We start from the raw sequence: 23,026 nt of genomic DNA on the forward strand, positions 1-23,026 counted from the left end.
AGTTGAATCGCAGGTCAGCTGCAAGAGACAATGACAACCATGCCCTAACATGGTAGATCAGCTTGGAATGATTTGACAGACTCCCTGCTGTGGTCTATCCGGTCCCTAAAGTGTCACAGCGCTGCCAGTGATGAGTGCTGGTTAAGTGCCTGGAAGCGTACACCATCCCTGCTGGATCTCACCCCTCTGATTCCTTTCTGCTGCATCTACCATACGCTGTTTTTTTTTTCCCTCTCATGCCTCATGATAAAGAAAATATTCAGAGAAAGAAAGGGAGAATAGATGCTCTGGTTTTGAAAAGAAAAAAGTTTTTCAAACTCTTGTTATTTGATCTATGAATTACTGATTTTTTTTGTGTGTGTCTAAAGAAAGACAGTTCTTCAATCTGTTGACACATAATTGCAGAACAACAACAGCGAGAGCATCAAGAGCGGTGCAACAAAGCGAAGGCAACAAATTGTCTGTTTAATGTTGACGCACAAAAAAAAAAAAATACTTTCAAGTTTTCAAATTAACCCTGCGACTATTTCTTGTGCAAAAATGATGTGTTTATATTTAAGTGATAGAAAATAAGCTGTCAAAGACTCAAGACTCTTATTAAGATTTCTACTCATTTCGTTCACTTATCAGCAAACAGTACATTCATTTACAAATTGAGGATTCAATTTGTTCTACATATTTAGCAGAATCAAACACTGTGTTCAGTCGCATGGACAATTTTTTTTTTTTTTATCCTTTTCTCAACGCTTACTTCTTCTTTCTGCTGCATAAAATGTTTGGGTGAGTCCTGTTCAAAATAAATCCTCCTACTGCTAGGTCAGGCCATGATGAATGCCTCTTAAATTTCATTCAATATGCAATTTATCCATGCTGCTGTTTTTTTTTTTATTAGGTCTCTATTGGGTGAGTAATACTCCGACTTCCATTTCGAAAAGGCAAGATTTTGCAATGAGTAATCCCATTTTATGATAATTATTGGGATGATTCCACAAGCTGTGTATATCTGAACCCAGACAAACACTCATGATGAATATTTATGCCATCATCAACCCGGGCACGGCAATTCTTCTTCTCTTTTTATTTTATTTTACTTTCATGAACTGGTTTCGCATCAGTTGTTACCAAGTAAGCAATAAAAAACAAGTGTGTTGCGATTCACATGTTAAGACTGTATGGAAAGCTGGGATATAGCTATCTATCTTCACTGTCTGGTTCATCAGCCTTCTGACAGCTTATCTCTCATTGATGCTCAGTGATTTTCCATTAAATTGAACAGGCTTGGTGTTAAATGCTATCACATGTTTGATCACTCTAGTGGCCTTACACTGCAATGTTATAAACTGATTTAATATGCCTTAAGATGGATGTAAGCATATAAAATGTGTGCTTTCGATGTGCCAAACTATTGTAAGAACAATTGTTAAAAAAAAAAAAAAAATAGCAGTGGGAAGCTTTCAAGAGAAGAAATCTAGCGAGTCACCACTCAGAAGATTCTTTTTTTTTTTTTTTCTTAAGGTTAAGAACAAGTTGACATCAGACATCAAATACTACAAACTCAGAATATCCTCCACTTCACCTCTGCTATATGGAGTTTTACACATTCCCTGTGAAGCCGTGTTTCCAGTTTGAAGTGCTGACACCTGAAGTAGGCTGACGTGTCCTCGCCACTCACTCCCTCTTATCGGGGACACGCAGGCATCTTTTCTTCACACAGTGGACTGAACCAGGGCTGCCGCTTTTAACATGCTTCCTCAGACTACTGCTGAGGTGTTTTCATATGCCTCGCAGTAATTCAAAATGAATCAGTCCTCTCTGTGACTGTATTGGTACTGTGAGTTGCGGTGATGGGATTGGGATTCTGAGATTATCAATAAACAAGGCGAGAGGTTGAGCTGTTTAACCAGTAGCTACACTGGTAAGCATCAAGTTTATAACAAGCATGATAAGAGCATATTTTCTTCTTTCAGTTTGGGTTATTTGGCAGGTGGTGGTATCAAATCTCCTCACCACGATGGAGGAAAAATTCAGATCTCAGTGCTCTCTGAAGCAAGCAAACTACAGCACGCTTCATTAGAAATCAGAATGTGATGCAAACTAACCTCAAAAAACAACCACAATGCAAAAAGCCTGTTGCAAATAACCATCATGGGCACAGAATTTAGCTTTGCCGCAATTTTCCAACTTAGCAGAGTAATGATAATAATAATTTTTGCATCAATGGCAGCTCATAAAGCTCTGATACTGGGCTGTTGTGACATGGTTCGTGCATGTCTGAAAAGTAATGGAGGGTAAAAGAAAGTGATTTCTGCTGCTGAACTGTGAATACTAGCTGAAGAAAAGACATTTTAGGAGCTGCAGGCGCCTTTATCTCACAAGAAGAAGGCTACACGTGAAGAAATATTAGTTTAATAGCTTTACTTTGTCAGCTTAACAAAAACATTGAATTAATTATAAAGACAGTGTGGTAGATTTTTGGTAGAAATCCTGTGACTAGATTATTTCTGTCAATAGATAAAATGATGTTTGTATATAATGCAAAGGCATAAGTCAGTATAAATATGCAGGAGGCAACTGTGAGAAAACAGAGAAGTAAAGCTGTGTGGAAAATGACTTTGAGGTTGTTGTATTGCTGTGCTTTTGTCTTGTGGTACTTTGGTAAAGTAACTTTGTAAAGCGTCTTTTAAATTTGCATTTTTTTTTCTCTCTTCTCTTCTCTGCTCTGTCTGTCTCTCTCACTCGCTGTTTCACCTTAGTCTCTCGCCCTCCATGTGTGTCCAATAAAACACTGATTTTACACCCAATTCCCCCAGACTCAGCTCTCTCTGCCCCAGTGGTTAGTCAGCAGTGATAAATTAGGTGCAGCAGATATGTGTATGAATTTTCATTCACTCCTCTCGTATTTTGTGCCTCTGAAACAGAAATGCATGACACCAAACAGGTAATTTTAAGCAGGTGCTGCTTTTCTTCTGTTTTACAGGCGTAAAACCTTGGTGCAGTCCTTAGTAAATAAGCAAATCTCAAAAATAAAAGGGGTGCTACAAATCCTACATATCCCCCAAGCTATAAAGGCTATAAGGGGAGGAGTATTTACACCTGAAAGCCTTGGAGAGTAGAGAGTATAACAAAATTATAAAAACAGGAAAGCACAGTCAGCCTTGATGCTCAGTTTCAACTATTTTTTTCACGAGTTCTTCACTGGAATGAACACCTGAAAAGATAGTAGTACAATCTCTCATGCGTGGCTAAAACATTGGGGAATGAAATCAACATTTCAAAATCTCTAACCTGGTGAGATGTAAGATTACCAAAACCAGAAAACTTTTCCATGATGCTTCAGATTAGAGGAAAACAAACTGCAGTGATGGGCACCTTTGGATGCAACTGGAGCTCTGAGCAGCAGCTGTTTTCCTGCCAAAGTGCCTGGTGAGTTGACAAACCCACCACCACCACCACCACCACCACCACCGACTGGTACATAAAGTTTCCAACCCAGTTAATAATAGAAGAGGAAGTATTCTCCTCCAGAACTCTCATATCAGCAGCAGTGAATCTGCACTCTTAATCTTTATTTGAGTCCTCCAGGTTAGTTAATGTTGTTTCTTGCTGTACTCTAAGCATTTAATTATTGTGACACTTTGGTGAATTCGCAGTCTGGACAGTTCATAAAACATTTGGAAGATATTGTGAATGCACATCATTAAAAACATTTTTCCTCCAAAGTAGTAAATCCGTATTTAAGGGGATATTCAGGGTGACTGCTGATGCTGATTTCTGTCAGTTAGCGCTGGCGTTATGACAAACTTGTTGATGATGCCAAGTAGGTCATTGTTAAAGCCAACCCGTGTCAAATGACATTCGCCTTTTATTTTTAGCACTTTTTTTAATGTGACTACCAGATGGTTGCGGCACACAGCACTGCATAATGACTCATATGTGTAAGTGAGTTAAAGAATCACAGAAAAGTGCAAAAAAATCGAAAACATCTGACTCCAAAATTGCTGAACTCAATCCATCTGGCGCTCAAAACAAATGCTAATTGATATTTGCTGTTGAGCACAGTTGGTTCAGAAGCATTACAGATTATTACCTTTACAAGCCATTTTCCATCTCCTTGCCAGGTTAAGCATTATTCAGAGTGGTTTCTCAGAATTTAACCGATTAAAATAAATCTATTACCACTATAATTTGATGTTTGCTCACAGACTTTAACGACCACGTTGTTGTTGACAAGAGGATTCACCAGACTGGTGCTGCTGAGTCATACATTCACACATGGCAGCACACTGCCATCATCTGGCTGATGGAAAACACATCTAAACACCATCAGGAACTAAACAGTCAGTTCTTTGATGTCTGTTGGAGTGATATTTCAGGCTTTCTTAGTTCTTGTTTTTTTGTTTTTTTTTTATTTGTGGTAAAAACACAATAATTCATGAGTTAATCTGACTAATTCGTATTTTATTTTTAATGAATTGAAACAACATTGTGGTAAGTACCTTTGGATGGTTTTAATGAGTTGTGTTTTTCACTTTGCAGTACTATTTTGAAGGTCTAGTTCGCCTGTGTCTTGGCTAAACTCTAATGTGTCTAAAGATATTTTAATTGGGATGCATAAGTAACGCTGCACTTTGACTGACACATAAAATAATGTTGTGCTAAATATATATACTGTATATAATCTATTCTTTGATTTTCTCCTGAAATTAAGTCTGAGTGTTTGTATTCACTACCAAACCTCTTGCCATCTGTTTGTCAATCCTCAGAAATGCAAGAACCACAGAGAAACATCTGTTTTTTAAGTAGCTTAATGAAATAATACAGTAACTTCTAGCTAATTGAGTGACAATGGTGGTGCTTGTGCCAAAACCTGCTTACACAGAAAACTTCTTCAACATGTTTCTGTCAGCTGACAAGGCTTTCCAGGAACTGCAGCCGTCCTACGTCCAGGATGTTGTCTGCTTCACCGAATGTGAGACAAAGTTTCCAAACGCTGGCCGTGATGCCTCTCGGTATGAGGAAAGGGCTAATTTTAGATTTGTTAACAAAAAGACTACGTATTGTTTGTACACTGAATATCCTGCCCAACAGTCAAACATGATTTATCTTGTTATCATGTTATTGTGATGCTCATTGCTTTAAAATTAAATATTATATATCAATTTGTTAACTAATTGAATACATTCAATAAAGATCACCATCTAAATTTGATTTTATTACAAAATTCAATATTGTTATCTTAGTCACAAAGCTGTATTTTCTTCTTTTTTTTAAGTTATCAGTAATGGGTTTTACTGATACTCATGAAAATTACGGTAATTTCAGAATTTTCCTAAAGTATAACGTTCCTAGTAGAACAGTTTCTCAATCTTGTGATCAGGTCATCACATGAGGTTGGCTCATGGCCGGGCAGGGTAGAGAGAGATTTATCAGTCTACAGACAAAAACGCAAGTATGGAGGTAATAACAGGTCTAATTTTCTTTCTTTTAACTGATAGTGAGCTCAGTCAAAGTGACCAATTTCCTCAAAGGTCTATAATTGTACAACATTCCTAACAGTGGATCTGTGTCAGTGGGTCCACGAGTGCATTTACAGAGAACTAACCGCATTTTATGGTATTTAGTGTTTTCAATGGAATCACAGTAAATGTCCTATGATCCATCTAAAGTCATGTATAGTAAGTATGTGGAACTCATCATGATTTTACAGTGACTTTAACATTCAATTTCTCTACTTTGTACTTCATGTAGTATTACAGTAGCGATACTGTCATTCCTATCAGACATGGTGTATTTATTAAGTATCTATTAAGTTTGGTGTTAACAGTATTATTAGTATTAGTAATAGTATATTTTTCAGTGGTGCAAAGTAAATACATTTATTTGAATACTCTTCTAAGTAAAATTGTGAGATACTTGTACTTTACTTGATTATTTAAATGTCCAAATATTGTACTACTTACTCCACTAAATTTATTTCACTGCTTTACTTTTCAGATTAGGATTATAGAAATGAACTTTGAAAATATGATGCAATGTTATAGATTTAACAACCCAGCAGTATATAAAGTAGTTCAAATTAGCCTCACGTCGACCAGCTACAAAATTTAAATGCTGCTTATACGATAATACATCAGTAATAATAACCCAATAACATAATACATATACACCAATGTTTTCTCTACTACTATGCAATAGGCCGATAAAGGCAAGGCAAGTTTATTTGTATAGCACATTTCAACAACAAGGCAATTAAAAGTACTTTAAACAGAGCATAACAGGCATCAAGACAGAATATAAAAGCAACACAAGGCTTTTATATTCTGTTTTGTTAGTAAAAGTACTTTCACTAAATGATTCTCATAATGCTTTTGTTATTCTTTTTTAAGAATCGTACTTCAGTAAAAGATCAGAGTAGGACTACTTCTTCCACCACTGTTTTTCTATAGTTACAATGGTATGTCAGGGGGATATAACATAGTAGATATGTAGTAATCTTGTTGTAATTTAAGACATTTTGCATCATTTATGTCATTTTTTTTATTCAAATTTGCTTTATTGGCATGAATGTCACAACAACAATATTGCCAAAGCATCAAGAGTCAATGAAACAAAATAGCATTAACATAACGTTAAGATTGACATATATTAATTACATATAGTATATCTATGTATCTATGTATATATATACAGTATATCCTTTTCATGTATTTGTGTATGTGTGTGTGTGTGTGTAGGTCATTCACTGTCCCTCAGGTATAGTATAGTAGATATATTGATACATATTGGGCAGTAACATACGCCCTGTCTCCTTCTCCTTGGAGTATTTTTAATTTTGAGAGGTCATTAAACTCTTTAAAATCTGAAATTTTACATTTAAACTTGTTAAAGTAAATATTCCTTATTTTATTGAATGTCTTACATGTTTTACACTACTCAGCCTGATGAAAGGCTTAGTTGGCTGGTAGTAAACGTCCACCTGTGTTGTTTTGGTGGAGTCTGCACGGTTGAAACCGATGCATCCATCAACGTGTCTGTCCAATGAGGAGAGGAGGGGGCGTTCCCACCGACCTCACTCGTCACTGGCGTGTAAACCACAACAAACAGCGACGATAAAGCGAATGGCAAGCAAGTCAGAATAAAACAAAAACACAGGTAAGACGTTAATTACTGGTAAAAATCATAACGTTACCCACCGTCTGCTGCACATTTAACAGCTCCGGTGACGTATGTACGCGGTGCGGACTGTTGCAAACAGCGGCCGTTTGCTCGCGCGATTAATTCATAATAACGACGGACATAAATTACTGTTTAACTGAAAATGTTAAAATAACAATTTAAATAATCAAACGTCGCTTTTACTAGTAAATATGAAGCCGTTATAACAGTTTTCCTGCGGTCGGTACGTTGTGTTCCTTGCGGTGCGGCTCAGCAGCATGGCGGCCCTGCTAGCGATCAAACTGTATGAAGACAGACGCACATGAGACAGACATCATGTTCTGTGTCTGTTTCTAAGCAACAGCTTCTTATTTTCATATTCAACCAGAACATGCGGCACAAAGTAAAAACCTACAAAGCTGCTTGAGCTTACACAATGTAGTAATTATCAGCTGGTGTGGCCTAATGTACAGTGGATAACCTGAGTATTGTCATCCAGGCTGTTATATATATGTTAGGAAATACTCTGTATTATCTAAACATGATGTAATATGTTTAGAAACATTAATAACACAGTATTATCAGTGGTAGAGGACGTGTTGAGGTCCTTTACATAAGTAAAAGTTGCAATATCACACTATATAAATAATGACAAGTCCTGCATTCAACATTTTACTCAAGTGAAAGAAGTATTATCAGCAAAATGTAATTCAAGTATCAAAAGAAAAAGTACTCAAAGTGCAAAATGCCCCCTGTCAGAGCCAGTAGTATTAGATCATTATTATAGGTGTATTGACATGTACTTAAATGTTGTAGCTGGTTGAGTTGGGGCTGATTTTAACCACTTTCTATGCTTTGGGGTAATTTGATCTATAACAACAGTGCGTCATTTTATATAAACTTCATCATGCCATCATGCCTCGTATTTAAAATCTTAAAGTTTTTCGTGATTGCTAAGACACATTTCTTGAAAATATGGTCCAATTCCCAAATTTCTAAACACAAATGCATCACTGCACAGTCATTTTCACAAACTTCAAACTTCCATGTCAAAACCACTCAAAACCATGTTTACATCTAAACCAAACTCTGATGCCTTCAGACATCACACAAAAGCCATCAATGACACAAACAGTACAAAATAGCAATTACACAGTGGTGAGATCCATTCAAAACAATACCATAAAAAACCTGCTACTGCAATAAATAATGAATAATGAACACAATACCTCGCAGTACTGTAGTAAAATAAACTGAAACTGAGTAAAAAAGTAAACGTACTGTAAAAATACACAACTGATAAAGAACGTAGAATACAGTAAAAATCATTTACATGTATTTACCAGTATAAACCAATGAAAAAAAAACAGTTTGTACATAAAGAAAGAAATCACATTTATTCTGCCTCTGGTCTTTGTGAACTGATCCGTGGCCCTGTTATCTATCTATCCGGAGCTTCTGATTGGTGCGTGAACAATTTTGACTCTTTAGTGTTTCCAACTGGGAATTGTGTGTTAATTGGGTTCCAGCTGTGATGACTCGAGTTAATGATACTGAATGTCAGTGCTTTCTAAATGAGCGCATGAGTGAAAACAGGGGAATAGTGTTTATAGTTTTGGGAAATGTCTTCTGGTAGACGGCATCATGTTTTGGGACGTGTAGTTAATAGGCTCAGTTATGGTGTGTAAATGATCGAGAAAAACTGTAATATGAAAAGTAATTAGTGGCTACAGCTGTTAGGTAAATGTAGTGGGATAAAATGTAGAATATTTCCTTCTGAAATGAAGCGGAGAGGAAGTATAAAGTAGCATTATATGTAAATATTTAAGTAAAGTATAGTACTGTACTTATGTAAATGTGCTTATTACTTTACTTTACCACTGAGTACTACAAGTGATTTAAATACCATAAAAATTTAAAGTCAAACAGTAGCATCTGGTAACCAGAAGTGACAAAGCATTTATTCTATAAAGGTACAATGGTGTAGTAAAATATTAGTAAAGTAACTAGATGAGATGCAAAGATGTATCTTTGCTTGTATTCTTGTTGTTGTGTTAAGCGCTTTGTATAAACAAACTATTATTATCACTCTAAATATTTCAACAAATCAATTATAATTGAAAACAGTCTTTTTTAAAATCCAGTATTAGTGTCCCTACCCAGATAATATAGGCATTCAGAATATAAAGTTGATATATCTTCAAAACCTTTCAGGGAAATATTAGCAATAAAGTCCCAACAGAATTATTTCAAAGTATTTTTCATCATGGAGGGTGCCCCAACTTTGTTTGTTCTCCTGGGAGATGATTCTTGGCCTAAGTCCAGGTCCAATTTCACATTCAAGTGGCTGTGTGGCATGTGGTTAGTCAGCACATCCTGCTGCAGCTACATGGCAGTTCCTGTCTCTTCATGCTATCTTTTTTTGTGTGTTGTGTACAGACGGTTGCAGCAATGGGCAAGTCCCAGTCACACTTGGCCAAACACAAAGACGAGAGTCAGGACGCGCTGACGGCTTCTGCCGAGTACAGAGACAACCAGACAGAGGAGGATGGAAAGAATGGAGATGTGTCCCAGTTCCCCTATGTGGAGTTTACTGGACGGGACAGCGTCACATGCCCCACATGTCAGGGCACCGGCAGAATCCCCCGAGGTAAAACTTTTTAATATTAGTAATCATTACTCTTATCAGTATTGATAGCAAATCTATATTAGGAAGAGTTTCTTTAAAGCCCCTGAAAACTTCAAATCTTAAGTATTTTGCTATAACATTAAATATTTATGGCTACATAAACTATAATCAAAGTTTAAGTTCAGAAAAAGATTCATTCAGGTATTATTTATGAAGGGTGTAACAGTCAGAGGGTAATCTGCTTAATCAGGGCTGTGTGGATGTGGTTTAATCACATTAAACTGACAGTTATAAGCAAACACAATTTGCTAAACTCTGATTGGTGCAAAGGAATATGTGACATAACCTCCCTACCTAGCCTCACCCACTTTGAAGCAGAGAGAAAAACAAAGGACAAAAACACAAATACATTAAAAAAAAGTGTAGTAGACGCACACATCCACTAAACTTCAAACAGGTGCTGGACCAAAGAACAATATAAAAAAAAAGAAAAGATGAAAGTCTGCACGCTGTAGCTCAGACATACAGTATCTTATGTGAAATAACTGTTCTAGCTTTGGAACAAAGTGTGCACGTGTTCATGTAGGAAACTCACAGCATGGAGATGATGTATGTGCTTTCAGTTCCTTTAAAGTTGCAGGTGAGGAACCCGCACATGTATGAAGAAACGCTGATTCATTCTTAGTCACCAATACGCAGAGATTCTGTAATATTAAGTCAGTAACATACAGCATACATGTTCATGTTTACCTACCAGGCTAGTGTGTAATGTTTTATACTAAAGGTATTACAACAGCAAAAATTTTATTGTGACAAAAAGGGCGACCATGTAGTTGTTAACAGGGCCTGTGACAATCTATTTCAATCCCACTCAGTCCCCCTCCTCGCAGAAATGTGTTTTGCTTATTGTTACTTCACTTGGACTCCTGACCTTCACTGTGCAGAATGATATATGTGCAGAATTTCACACTAGAAGGCTGATTGCACAGGGGGAAAGTCTCTCTGTGCTCTCCTTAAAGCTCAGTACAAGACGAGTACCTTCGAGCGTGATTTTTATACTTTCATGCATTCAAATATGCCTGGCCCTTAAATGCTTATAAGACGCATTAAGTTTATGTAAACAGATCACACATGTGGCGAATATAATACCGTTCAGGAGCAATTTAGAAAAAGACTAAAGCTAACTTAACTAACTTAAAAAGACTCTATCCATGTCCATTTTCAATTATCTGAAGTATATGATGTGTAGATTTTATTTAGTTATAGACAATATTTAGTTTAAAATGCTATTTTGACACATTTTCCCTTTAACAAATATTATGCCTCCCACGATTTGAAAATTGCAGTAGGCCATATTGCAATTACAATAACATTTCGACTAATTGTTCAGCCCCACCAGTAACTAATTCATCTTTTCATAAAACATTATAGTCTTCACACAGTTGTTTGCGTCACTGTAGAAAGAATAAACCAGTCATACTAAAAAATCCATCACAAAGGTTAAAGACATGACTGACATTCTTCTCAGTGTTGCATAGTGGAAAACTTACAACATAAGCCTTTCTCAATCCAACAGTAACACACAGCTTTCCTTTCCTTTTTTTTAATTATTCAACAGGTCAAGAGAATCAGCTCGTGGCTCTGATTCCTTACAGTGACCAAAGGCTCAGGCCAAGCAGGACGTAAGTCTCTTTTTCTCTATCAGGGACTTCCACAGACTGTGTTAGCTGTCCACATGACAAAACAAAATGAACACACAGTAGCATGATACACTTTGAAGTCATCAGTTGGTTTCAGGGTCTCACTTCTCTTTTCCTTCTCCTGCAGAAAGCTGTATGTCACAATATCAGTGTCTCTTTGCCTGCTGCTGTCTGGCCTGGCTGTTTTCTTCCTATTCCCTCGCTCTATTGATGTCTCCTATGTGGGAGTGAAGACTGCCTACGTCTCCTATGACCAGGACAAACGAATTGTCTATCTCAACATCACAGTAAGCTTGTGGAGCCGTTCTCCCCTCATTTAACTGTAATAATACCCTGTATGCATTAAAGCTGCTATAATAAATATAATATTGGACTAATATGCATCATTCATCATGTGGCCAGAAACTCAAATTTAATGCTAATGTTGCTTCAGATCTGCTGGATGTGTAAACAGGCAACTGTTTGCTAACCAGTTTGCCATATCAACTTAAAATCTGACATGTCAGCTTGTTTCCACGACCCCCAAGTGGCCATAAATATCAATTATTGCAAAAAAATCTCATAAGTTGGGGCTTGTTCATCAAGCACTGTTTTGCAACAGTCTCACGTCTTCTGTCTTCCTCCGTCCAGAACACTCTGAACATCACCAATAATAACTACTACGCCATATCTGTGACCAACATCACAGCCCAAGTGCAGTTCTCCAAGACAGTGATAGGCAAGGCCAAGTTTAACAACAGCACACTGATCATACCACTGGATGAACGGCAGGTAGGTTGAAATACTTTTTACTGTACACACACGAAGAAAAAAAAATACACTCAAAAGAATAATAAATAGCCTACCCTAAACAGGAGGGTATTTGTATCTGTATTTGTTGAGGCAGCAAAATTATTTGTATTTGTATTTGAATAAAAGTGGAAATAGGCGTAACAATCCTGTTTTTGTTTTTATTACACTTCTAAGTTTAGGATATTAAAGTGTTAAAATATGTGTTGTTCAATAAACTATTGTAGCGAGGGAGGGTTCCCACACCGGGTCTCAAGACTATGGACGACAAAAACAGGATTGTCAAGGCTGACATTTAAGCAGTTTTCTTCCTGAAAACAAAAAAAATATTTGTACAAAGTAAATATTCATAAAAAGCCTTTATTTGTGCTTTTCCGTACTCGGGTTCGGTTCCACCCCTACTGCACAGCCCACACAACAGCTCATTGTTACACTGCCAGTCACAATACCGAGGAACCACGTCCAACTTCACTCACAGACTTGTCACACGACTTCTGAAAAATAATATCAATTATGTTTCTGCAAAGCCTGGACCTCAAACAATCGTTTTATAAGCACCATTAAAGCCTTATTATCTTTAACTCTTGTGACATTACAAATCTTGGTACCACTTTTTTTTTTTCCTCAAATGCTTTATAAATTGTGTTTATTACAGATCGATTACACGGTTCCCACCACCATTGCTGATGATATGAGTTATATGTTGTAAGTATCTTGCTACAAGTCCTATAAATGTACTCTGTACATTATATATCATATGATTTATAATTTCTTATCTTAAATTGCTTGTTTTCTCACAGTGACTACTGCACCCTGCCAACCATCAAAGTGCACAACATAGTGGTCATGATGCAGTAAGTACGTCTTGATGTATGATATTTTTAAGGGTTTGTTTTTTTTGCAGTTATACATTTTCATTCTGAAACTAATCATGACACAAATGACTGAGCATCTGACTGGTTTTTTTTTGCACAACACCTCTCTCCTTCACACTCTCATAGTTTCACCCACACATACTGAAGAGCTGCGCAGAACAAACAGTTGTCTGCTGTAGATTACTGCTCAGACCAACAGGAGATTTGTGGGCCTTTGGGTACTTTGCTCATTTACATGTCAACACTGACATTTAAGCAGATTGCCCATTTGTCAAAGCAAAACTTTCTCTAAAGCAGAATAATCTTCATTAGTTGACTTAATCCACTGTTGTCAAAGCCAAATAACACATTTCTAGCCGACTATCATTAGACAGAATTCCCAGTGAAAATAGGTAAAAAAACAAAAAAACAAGTAGCTGTTATCAAGACGCCTACTCTACTACAATTCAGTGGTTTTACATCTAGACCATAATACCCTTAAGGCCGGTTGTGAGAAGGATTGTCTGTTGCAGGATTCAGTTTGATGCATTTAACAAGAGAAGAAAGTGATAACAGGTGTTTATTCTAAAATCCATTTAGTCCGTGTCTAAATGTTTTGGAAGGATGAAGCGAACAGCTGTCTTTACTAGGAAAAAAAAAAGGGGGAAAAAAGCATCCGTAACAGGGCAAAAAAAAGGTGTAAACAAGTAATAGGTTGTAATCATTTCAGCACTGCTGGAAGCAAGTCAATGTAAAACCACATCATTAAAATAAAAAACACATTCTAGTCTTATATAAGCTTTGTACTTAAAGTAGTTAGCAAAAAAGACTTTCAAAGCTCAAACTGGCCGTGCTAAGTTCACACACATCAACTAAAGAAATGTAGTTAATGAGTCTGCTGACCTTTTAATATCATGGATGGCAGCATGGTCATGAATTAATGTGAAAAAGCCAGGGTTTCCCCCGTGAAACTGTTTAGCAGAAGTGAAAAGTGCTACCTTTCACATATGTGTGTATATTTAGCGCCTGGAAAAAAAATATTCACCCCCTTTTTTTTGACACAGATCAACAGAAAACGTGAAAGTGGAAATAAATCTCTACCAAGTGATCTAAATGAATTAAATCTAAAATACAAAGTGCTCTGAACTACAGACAAAAGTCCAGCTGTTTGATAATCTAACCTTGAACTAACCTCGACTCAATGCTGACTCTGATGTTGCTGTTAATTATTAACCTTAACTTCACCTTGCTGTCTGACTGCAGGGGCCTTTTTTTCCTCACACATCCCCACCTAAGTACAACTGATAAAACAGTTTCTATCAACTTCTTTTTTTATCAAACGTGCTGCTCTGATTAACAACCACAAAGCAAACGTGCAATGTTATGATTTGATCATCTGCAGAGCTGAAGACAGATGATGACGCGTCTCGTGTCGTGATAAATTCAGCTGACGGTTTAAACACTTGTCTCCTTCCCTAAATATGTGGTCTTTGCTGTGTGATGTAGTGCCTCTGCTCCTTTTCCCTGAAGCTTAATACATTTCTTAAAAGTGTCATAATTTCATCTGATGTTAGTGGAGGCACTTTTTTATTTCAGGCAACGCGCCCTGCCTTTGCTATAATGCACCCTAGTTCAATCTTTCCCATTTCAGTTATCTAAGAATCTGGCGTATTTTTGATAAACCCATTGAAATTTGAGCCAACTAAGAAGATAAATTATTATTATTATTATTTTCTTCACTCTGGTTTTATTCTTTTTTCCTTGCTTCTGTTATATTTGTATTTTATTGTATGAGATACTTATAATTTACTGAAACTCCAGTCTACATGTTCAGGAAGGGAGTTAACCTATGCGTTGTCTCTACTCACCTTGTTGTCTAATGTGCTGACTCTAGCTGACATGTTATTTTTCAGGGTGACTGTGACCACATCGTACTTTGGCCACGCGGAGCAGGTTTCCCAGGAGATGTACCAGTATGTGGACTGTGGGGGGAACACCACCTCCTTGCATGGACATGTGCAGGTCTACCAATAAGGCGAGCAGAAGAGCGCAGGCATCAAACACTGCTGGTCTCACAGAGGTCGACTGGGCTGACGTGCACAAGGAAATCTTTGCTCGGTGACGTTGTGTTAACCAGGACGGGGGAAAAAAAAAACAAACTTTTCTTCAACTAGTCTGAGTGGCTCATTCATTCTTATAGTCCCAACCACTTTCCTTCTTTTACAGCTCAAATATGCTATTTAGAAGAGATATTTTTTCAATAAAACCTCCAAATGATGGTTGGTGGCTTGCCAAACAGGCTGTCAAAGAGAAGAGATAAAAACTTACCTGCCAGAGCCTGAGTTTAGCAGGATTTGCCTGGAGGTTTGTGGTCATTTTCCACCCTGTTGCCAACAGAACAGACAGATATAATTTAATATTCATTTTTAATCAGATATGATGCACTTTAGCCTAATCTTTAACAGAAAGTAATAAGAATGATTGTATGAATGCTACCCCGCCGCACAATTCTCTACCACTTCTAAATACTTCAAATGAGTAATAAGTAAGGTGGTGACAAGGTGACAACCACTGAGCCAGGGCTGCAACTTACATTTATTTTCATTATCAATTAAATAAGCCGATTATTTTCTTTTTCGTTTTGTCTACAAAATGTGAGAGAATAGTAAAAAAGTCCAAGGTGACGTCTTTGGATGTCTTGTTTTGTCTTAAAAACGATTTAAAATCCAAAGAAATTCAGTTCACTATCACGTACGGCACAGAAAAGCTTCAAATCCTCACATTTGAGAAGCTATAACTAGCAAATATTTGGCATTTCTGATTAAACAATGACTAAAATTATTTGTGGATTGATTTTCTGTTGATTAACTAACCCATTGATCGACTATCCATCGCAGCTCTACACCGAGCTGTTCCTAACCACTTCTTGCCCTCTTTTCATTCCTTCATTCAGCTGCCTTTTTATTTGTGTTTTGTTTCATGAAAATACGATTCTTGATATTATGTAGTGCAATATGGATGGTGTATTATCTTACGTGATTTGTTTGGTTTGGGTTTCTTTTGTCGTAGGAGTTGTGTATTTTCAGCTCAAGTAAAGGTAGTTATCAGGCGTTTCTTAGGTTCATCTATCATTCACTTTGGTAATTTAGACAAAAATGTGATAACTGTTACATGAAAACTATTACACTGAGCATATTTTTTATGTATAATTGAAACCATTTTTGCCGTTTAAGAGGAAAAATAACTTTGGAAAAGGGATATTCTTAATTTCACACCGAACGTGGGAATTACAGTGAGCTATAAAATATAAAAATGTGTAAATGTAAAATATGTTCTTTCCTTCTAGCTTGCTTCAAAACATGTCCTATTTTTTGGTGGGCTATGCTGTCATTCACAATGTGTTTGCTGTTTTAATCCTCTCTACATCTATAACATGTATCATCAGTTGACTGCTAGTCTTGAGTTTTGAAATGATTTTGACTTCCTTATGTCACTTTTATCATGTGGCACTATTTTGAATCGGCTGATGATCATCAGAAGTGAAACGCACACATGCTCTGATAATTAACAGTTTTAAACAGCATAGATAAACGCCTTAAATTTGAGTTCAAAGTTTCTAATCTGTATTATAATTTATGATCAGATGAGCAAGATATGGTAGACTCCAAAATGCCACGATGTCAGTTTTTCTGACACTTGATACAATTTACACGGTCGTCATATGAAAACTGTAACACAGATCTGACTCATGTTGATATTTGATGACAGTGTAGATGTGAATACCTCGCTGTCACTGCCCTGTTTTTCATGCATGAAGCTGAAAATAAAATCATGATTCATTTTGAAGCTCTTCTCTATTTCTTCATGTGCTTGTAATATTCTCTGTACACACAGGGTGGCGCTGAATATTCTGATAAATTATAGTATCGTTCACCCCTGATGAAGATCCCTGAACTGTTATTCAACTACTTTATTGTTGCAAACTGGTACATTTATCAGATAACTAAACAGACAGCCTCCTGTCTCAATGAAAATCATTAGTTATGTTTGTATTATGATAAAAATAGTCTAACCTAGTATTAATCGCCATTAATTTAGGAGAGTACATACTGTATGTGCTGATTACTGTATTTTGGCAATTAATTATTTTGGAAATTAAAAACCCCAAAGATATGCAGTTTACTATACTAGAAGACTAAAAAAACAAGCAAATATTCACATTTCAGAAGTTGAACCAGTGAATTTTTGGCTTTTTTGCAGATAGTTTGATAATGGCGCTAAAGGAAAGGTCAAGGGTCACCTAAAACTTTAAGGATTCATCTATGTACACGGCAAATTTCATGGAAATTACTTAAGTCACACTGTACTTGGAGGAAGTCACTGAATGTTGACCAAGGGGAAGTTTTCACTGAACTGTGGTACAAGACAAAAGGTAAGAGAGGAAACAATCAATCAATCATTTATCAATGACCACATGACCAAGATCGGTGGAATTTGCTTTCGGTACAGCATGGAGGGTAAACTCAATTCAACAGTGTCAATAACATCAAACACAGACAGATATCAACATCATATTAGACGCATGACCAGCACAAGACACAATAGTCAGAGATTACCACAAGACAGAAATCACAAACAATATTTACAAGATTGACGCAGAGGTTTTAAGTGCAGGTTCATCTGTCAGAGTTAGTGAGAAGAGTTCAGAGTCCTTACTGCAGTGTTTTAAAGTGGGATGATTTGATGGGCAGCGACCTGTAGCGCCTCCTAGAGAGCATCAGCCTTTAAGAGGAGGTGAGCAGGGTGAGGGGGGTCAGAGATGATCTTTTTTGCTCTTTTGATTGTGCGTTTGTGATATAGTGTTACACACCCAAAAAAACCCTAAAGGGAAAAGGCACACGGGATGGCATATTCGTGGCATATTCTTGGGCTTCGGTCAGGTGGTGCTGCAGGTGGTCTGCATTTATATTTTCATTCAAATTTTTGTTTGCTCGGTATATTCAAGACTTAAAATGAAGCGGTCACACGGAGAGGATGACTTAATAAGCTGCATTTATGGCATAAAAATAAGCTGTCCCTCTCCCTTTTTCCACTTCTGCATTTTTGCTCGACTCCAGAGTTTTGGAGAAAATTGTTGATTTGTTTGTCCGTCACTCGCGTTAGAGCTTTTTCTCTTTTTAGGCGGTGCCACGCTCACGTTAGCCAATCTGCATCCCATACACTCTCGCTCTGAAGTAATTTTAAAGGGACCCTGATAGCAGTGGCACTCCGTCACATCAAGAGTTTCCAAGGCAACAACATAAAGGTTGACTCATGTTTCGGAACAGTGTTGCACAGAGGCTCCCAAACGCATATGATTATTGATTTCTGGATGAATGGATATTTGGCGTTAGTTTTGGCATTTTTTTTTTGGCCTGGTGGGGGTTCTCGTTGGCCCACCAGGCCTGTACAATTACAGGGGAGTGATTCAACCAATGGGAGGGAGCTGCCAATTATTTTGGATGATTTATTGACTATTCGCTCCAGTTTTTTGTGAGTGATTGTCCGTGCTGCTGTACCAGACTGTTATGGACGCTCTCAATGATCACTATGTAAAACTAAAGGAGGTTTTGTTTTTCTTTGAATTTTCTGAGCTGTCTTAGGAAAAACAGTCTTTGCTGCGCTTTTTTGGTAATGTAGTTTGTACTGATGTTCCATGTGAGTGTGTTGCTGATGTGTGTGCCAAGATGGTATCGGTCTTCGTTGTTGTTCGTTATAAGTCCAATTAAAGTTGTGTCCTCTGCATATTTAAGAACGGAGACTAAGCTGTGGTGGGATGTGAAGTGGTTTGTGTAGAGGGAGAAGAGCCAGGGTGAGAGGATGCAACCCTGGGGGGCACCTATACTGAGGGTCAGAGGTCAAGGTCAAAGGTCTGTTGCCTTGTCCACAGGAAGCTCTGGATCCAGCGGCATATGCAGGGGTCAATATTCATGTTCAGCGGTTTACTGTATTGAAGGCCGAGCTGAAGTCGATGAATAGGATGTGGGCGCAGGTGTTGGGTGACTAAGGCCGTATTCAGACCAAATCAGGCGGTGTGGTGTACAGCTGCAGGGTTGAGCGGAGGTGTGGGCGTGTTTATTTGTGCTCTAGAAAATAACCGCTATGAAACAATCAGAAAATAATGTTTTATTTATCTGATTCGCTGGCTTTCTCTCTACCAGCACTCCCTCTCTTCATTCACTCTCTAGCTTGCTCGACTGCAGCTGCTCTCTCTCTCTCTCTTCTTCTCTGGTCTTTTTTAAAATGAGTTGGGAAGCCAACAGCATAGCCTAACTTTACTTTCAACGTTATCAAACAAAGAGAAATGTCCTCCCCCTCCTCCCTGTAACATCTTTGTATTCCCTCATGGCAGAGTTTACAGCTCTGATCAGTCTGATCTCCGGCTGTAATTGGCCTCAATGACAATGAATGGGAGGACTGGCGTTTTTACAGCACCGCCTGATTCCATCTGAATACGGCCTCAGTGTTGTAGCGTACCGTAGAGGGCTAGGTTAGCAGCATCCTCAACAGACCTGCTGGCATCCATCATCCATCAGTATCCATCAGAGGGGTAGTGTAGGATTTCAAATAGGAGAGGATGATGCACTCAAACACCTTCATGACCACAGATGTTCAGGCAATTAGTGTGAAGTCGTTGAGGCAGGAGATTTTGGTTGACTTTGGCACGGGGATTATGACTGAGTCCTTGACGCTCTGTGGTAGTGTAGTGTACACTGGCAGAGGGAGGTGTTGAAAATGTTAGTAAACACTGGAGCCGGTTAAGCTGCACAGTGTTTGAGTACAGCTGGACCGATCCTGTCCGGGCCTGCAGCTTTCCTCTTTGTTTGTTTTCCTCACCTCCTCCTCATTGGATGTAGAATAGAGGGGATGGGGGGAGGGGTGGGAGAAGAGTAAAGGAAGGACAGGAAACTGTTCAAACCTCCCACAGAAGTCAGTGAGTTTGTCTGGGAGGTCAGTATTGATGCCAGGTGTGTGTGTGTGTGTGTGGGGCTTGTTTTGTAATTGGTCTTCACCTTTACAACGGACATGACGATGTACTAACTTATTGTCCAGATATGCAGCTCTGGACCAAAGTGTTGAATGAATGGACAAACCAGCTGACTGAGCAACAACATCCATTGGCTCCACCACTAGGAGGCTAAAAAAGCCTGTCTCCATAAAGCAACAAACCACATGTAGAAGAAGAGAGAGCCACCCACTATGTGAGGCTATGTAGTTCAGTAGGTAACCACAGAGAAACAACTAGAACATAAAATCTTATCTGTTTGGTCTGATTTTTCTGGATTATATTTAAGACTGTCTGTTTCATACTTATTGAATATCAACAATAAAACTGTTCTTATCCGTATGTAAAATCAGTGCTGATTATAACTTGAACAGAGCATTTCATTATCACATGACCTACTTTTGTGCTCTGCTTTCAATACAGCATCCTGGTTGTATTATATGTTACTGTGACTCTGTACAGGCTCTCGTATGTTCCTCACTGAACCAAGAAGCACCAGACGTCTCCAGCGTATCATGATATGTTCACATCTGTTGCGCTCATTAAAACACCAGTTCACTTCCTCTCTGAGATCCAAGTCACTGGTTTGGACCAGAGGTACACTGGAATACATGTGGCCAAAAAGTACAACACACACACACACACACACACACACACACATAACCATTAAGCACTGTCAGTTTTCTCCTTATGTTTAAGGCATTTTGCTTGTATAGATTGTATTTTTGTGTATAGGAATATGCATGTATTATTATTTTTATCCAATAGGAAGTCACAAAATAGGACTATCTCTGTCCAGGCTGTCTGGAAAATGAGAATCACTTTAAGAGCTTTATCTCTGCCAAGACTGGACTCATATCAGCGGTGTTCAACAAACCACTTCTTGAATCCTTTGTTTCCTGTTGTGGTCAGTCCAAAGGATGAATTGTCTGCTTTTTATGTCAGACAATCATTGTAGCTGTAGCTGCGTATCCAGGACAGCTTGCAATGAATGAGCAGCAGAGGTGATTGGATGCTTTGCTTATAGACTCTTTGTGTAAATTTAACCTGCAACTTTAAAGTTTCAGGATGATCTGCTTTACAATCTGGTAGCCAGCATATAGAAACGCGTGTGAACTGCCATTGTAGGTTTAAACACATAAAAAGTTAAAGGCTACTAGCTTTTTATGGAAACATGATAAAAGGTAAGTTTTGAGCGTGAGCCACGTTCGCCATTGATTTGGTTGTGTTTTTGCCATTAAAGCAGACCTTCCCCTCACCCCATAGTTCATATAGGCCCAGCATTTCCTCTCACTAGGTATAAGGAAATGGCTTTTGCACATGTGCTCTACATGAACTCACATCATGGGTCTTGCCTGCTGAAAATAATAAGGTAGGTGGCTCCACAATGAACCTTTTTTATGCCTGTCTCATTCACTGGCTGTAGTTTAATGTGGTTAGAAGATTAACCAATAAACCGAAAATTCATTGCCAACTATTTTGATAATCCATTAGTTGTTTTGAATCATTTTATAATAAAAAATGTCCTAATTCTCTGGTTCCAGCTCCTCAAATGGGATTTTCTATGTTCTCTGTTTTTTTTAATCTTCTATGATAGCAAACTTAATATATTCGTGTTGTGGACATTTTTCTCCATTTTCAGTCACTTTACAGACCAAACCACTAATCGATTAATTGAGAAAATAATCAACAGATCAATAATGAAACAGCACGGTGCTATCTATTTTCATATCTGACAGTCTGGACATATGACGTTTATGTTTTGTGTGCTTTGTTTAGCTTTGTCTTTGTTTAGTTGTATACGTGAGTTCTCAGCAGAGCTGCAACGATTAGTCGATTAATCGATTAGTTGCCAACTATTAAATTATCCGCCCAACTATTTTGATAATCAATTCCTCGTTTTGAGTCATTCTTTAAGACAAAAAAGCTCCAAATTATCTGGTTCCAGCTTCTCCAATGTGAATATTTTCTGGTTTCTGTGATAGTAAACTGAATATTTTTGGGTTGTGGACTGTTTTGGTCGTGACAAAAGAAGACATTTGAGGACATCACCTTTGACTTTGGAATATTTATATATTATATATGTGTATACATGAGTTCTCAGTGGGAGCTACTGAAAACCAGAGTCTCTATATATTTTAACATACAGTATTTTCACAATACACTGGGTTAACCAGAGTTTTTAGCTTTTAATTTCATAAAGGCTATAATGATACAAACTATTTCAACCCCTGCCACTGCACAACCATACTTTGGCCTCCTGGTTTTTACTAGCTAGCTTATCAAACTTTTTCACCTCAAGGACCCCCTAAACTGACAGAAATTAAACCACAGACCCCCATTTCTTAAGATTTTGTCCCCGGGTCCCCCATCTGATAAGATTGTCGCTTTTAGATGTTTTATTACAGGAAGTGTATGAAACCCATAGCCCAAATAGTCATATATTCTGTCATTGTGAGACTTATGGATGGAATTATAGTGAAAATATGTTATTACCCTTTTTGCAGGGGACCCCCCGGGGTCTTTGAGGGGGTTAAAGGGGGTCCCTTGACCCCACTTTAAGAACCACTAGGCTAGAAAACAAGAAAAAAATGTTAACGGTTAGATACATTGATGCTAGCTAACGTCGCTAGCTAGTTACCATTTGCTGGCGTTAACGTCAGTTTAAACTCCGAAAAGTTAACGTTACCGTTTTTCTTTCAGTGCATCCACAAACATTTGCCTCCCGGTAATGTTTGTGTATCTTACACGCTGTTTCAAAACTCCCCCCCCCTCACAATCTCCACTGTCACTGTGTAGCCACCACCCACACACCAGGACGCTCTCCCCGCCCAGCCCCGCCTGCTCGCCCCGG

The 23,026-nt window shown here is 38.0% G+C and overlaps 2 protein-coding genes and 1 long non-coding RNA gene across 7 annotated transcripts in view; 1 reads left to right on the forward strand and 2 right to left on the reverse strand.

Annotated features, from left to right (window-relative positions):
* Window positions 1-15,077, reverse strand: part of LOC122987859 (thrombospondin type-1 domain-containing protein 7A) — a 182,641-nt gene extending 167,564 nt beyond the window's left edge. For all 5 annotated transcript variants that reach the window (XM_044359899.1, XM_044359896.1, XM_044359897.1 and 2 more), the window contains exon 1: window positions 14,996-15,077. The gene's annotated coding sequence lies outside the window, so the exon portion shown is untranslated. The remainder of the gene's footprint in view (window positions 1-14,995) is intronic.
* On the forward strand, window positions 7,025-16,973 carry tmem106ba (transmembrane protein 106Ba). The gene is made up of 8 exons (XM_044359900.1): window positions 7,025-7,152; window positions 9,595-9,805; window positions 11,403-11,466; window positions 11,612-11,771; window positions 12,115-12,255; window positions 12,929-12,978; window positions 13,074-13,127; window positions 15,041-16,973. Exons 2-8 carry the CDS (start codon window positions 9,607-9,609, stop codon window positions 15,159-15,161), a joined length of 789 nt encoding a protein of 262 aa, XP_044215835.1. The 5' UTR covers window positions 7,025-7,152; window positions 9,595-9,606; the 3' UTR covers window positions 15,162-16,973.
* On the reverse strand, window positions 15,145-23,011 carry LOC122987863. The gene is made up of 4 exons (XR_006404643.1): window positions 22,862-23,011; window positions 22,669-22,745; window positions 15,456-15,511; window positions 15,145-15,236 (listed from the first exon to the last, which is right to left on the reverse strand). It is a non-coding gene; the product is annotated as an uncharacterized LOC122987863 (long non-coding RNA).
* Between the last annotated feature and the right edge of the window lie 15 nt (window positions 23,012-23,026).

Source organism: Thunnus albacares, chromosome 8 (assembly GCF_914725855.1).
Source record: "Thunnus albacares chromosome 8, fThuAlb1.1, whole genome shotgun sequence".
Lineage (NCBI taxonomy): Eukaryota > Metazoa > Chordata > Actinopteri > Scombriformes > Scombridae > Thunnus > Thunnus albacares.

Excerpts from the sequence above, each read along its gene's own strand:
- tmem106ba (XM_044359900.1), top strand. The coding sequence starts at position 9,607 with ATGGGCAAGTCCCAGTCACACTTGGCCAAACACAAAGACGAGAGTCAG. Across the intron at positions 11,467-11,611 it reads AGGCTCAGGCCAAGCAGGAC|AAAGCTGTATGTCACAATAT; the intron begins GTAAGTCTCTTT and ends CTTCTCCTGCAG. Across the intron at positions 11,772-12,114 it reads TTGTCTATCTCAACATCACA|AACACTCTGAACATCACCAA; the intron begins GTAAGCTTGTGG and ends TCCTCCGTCCAG.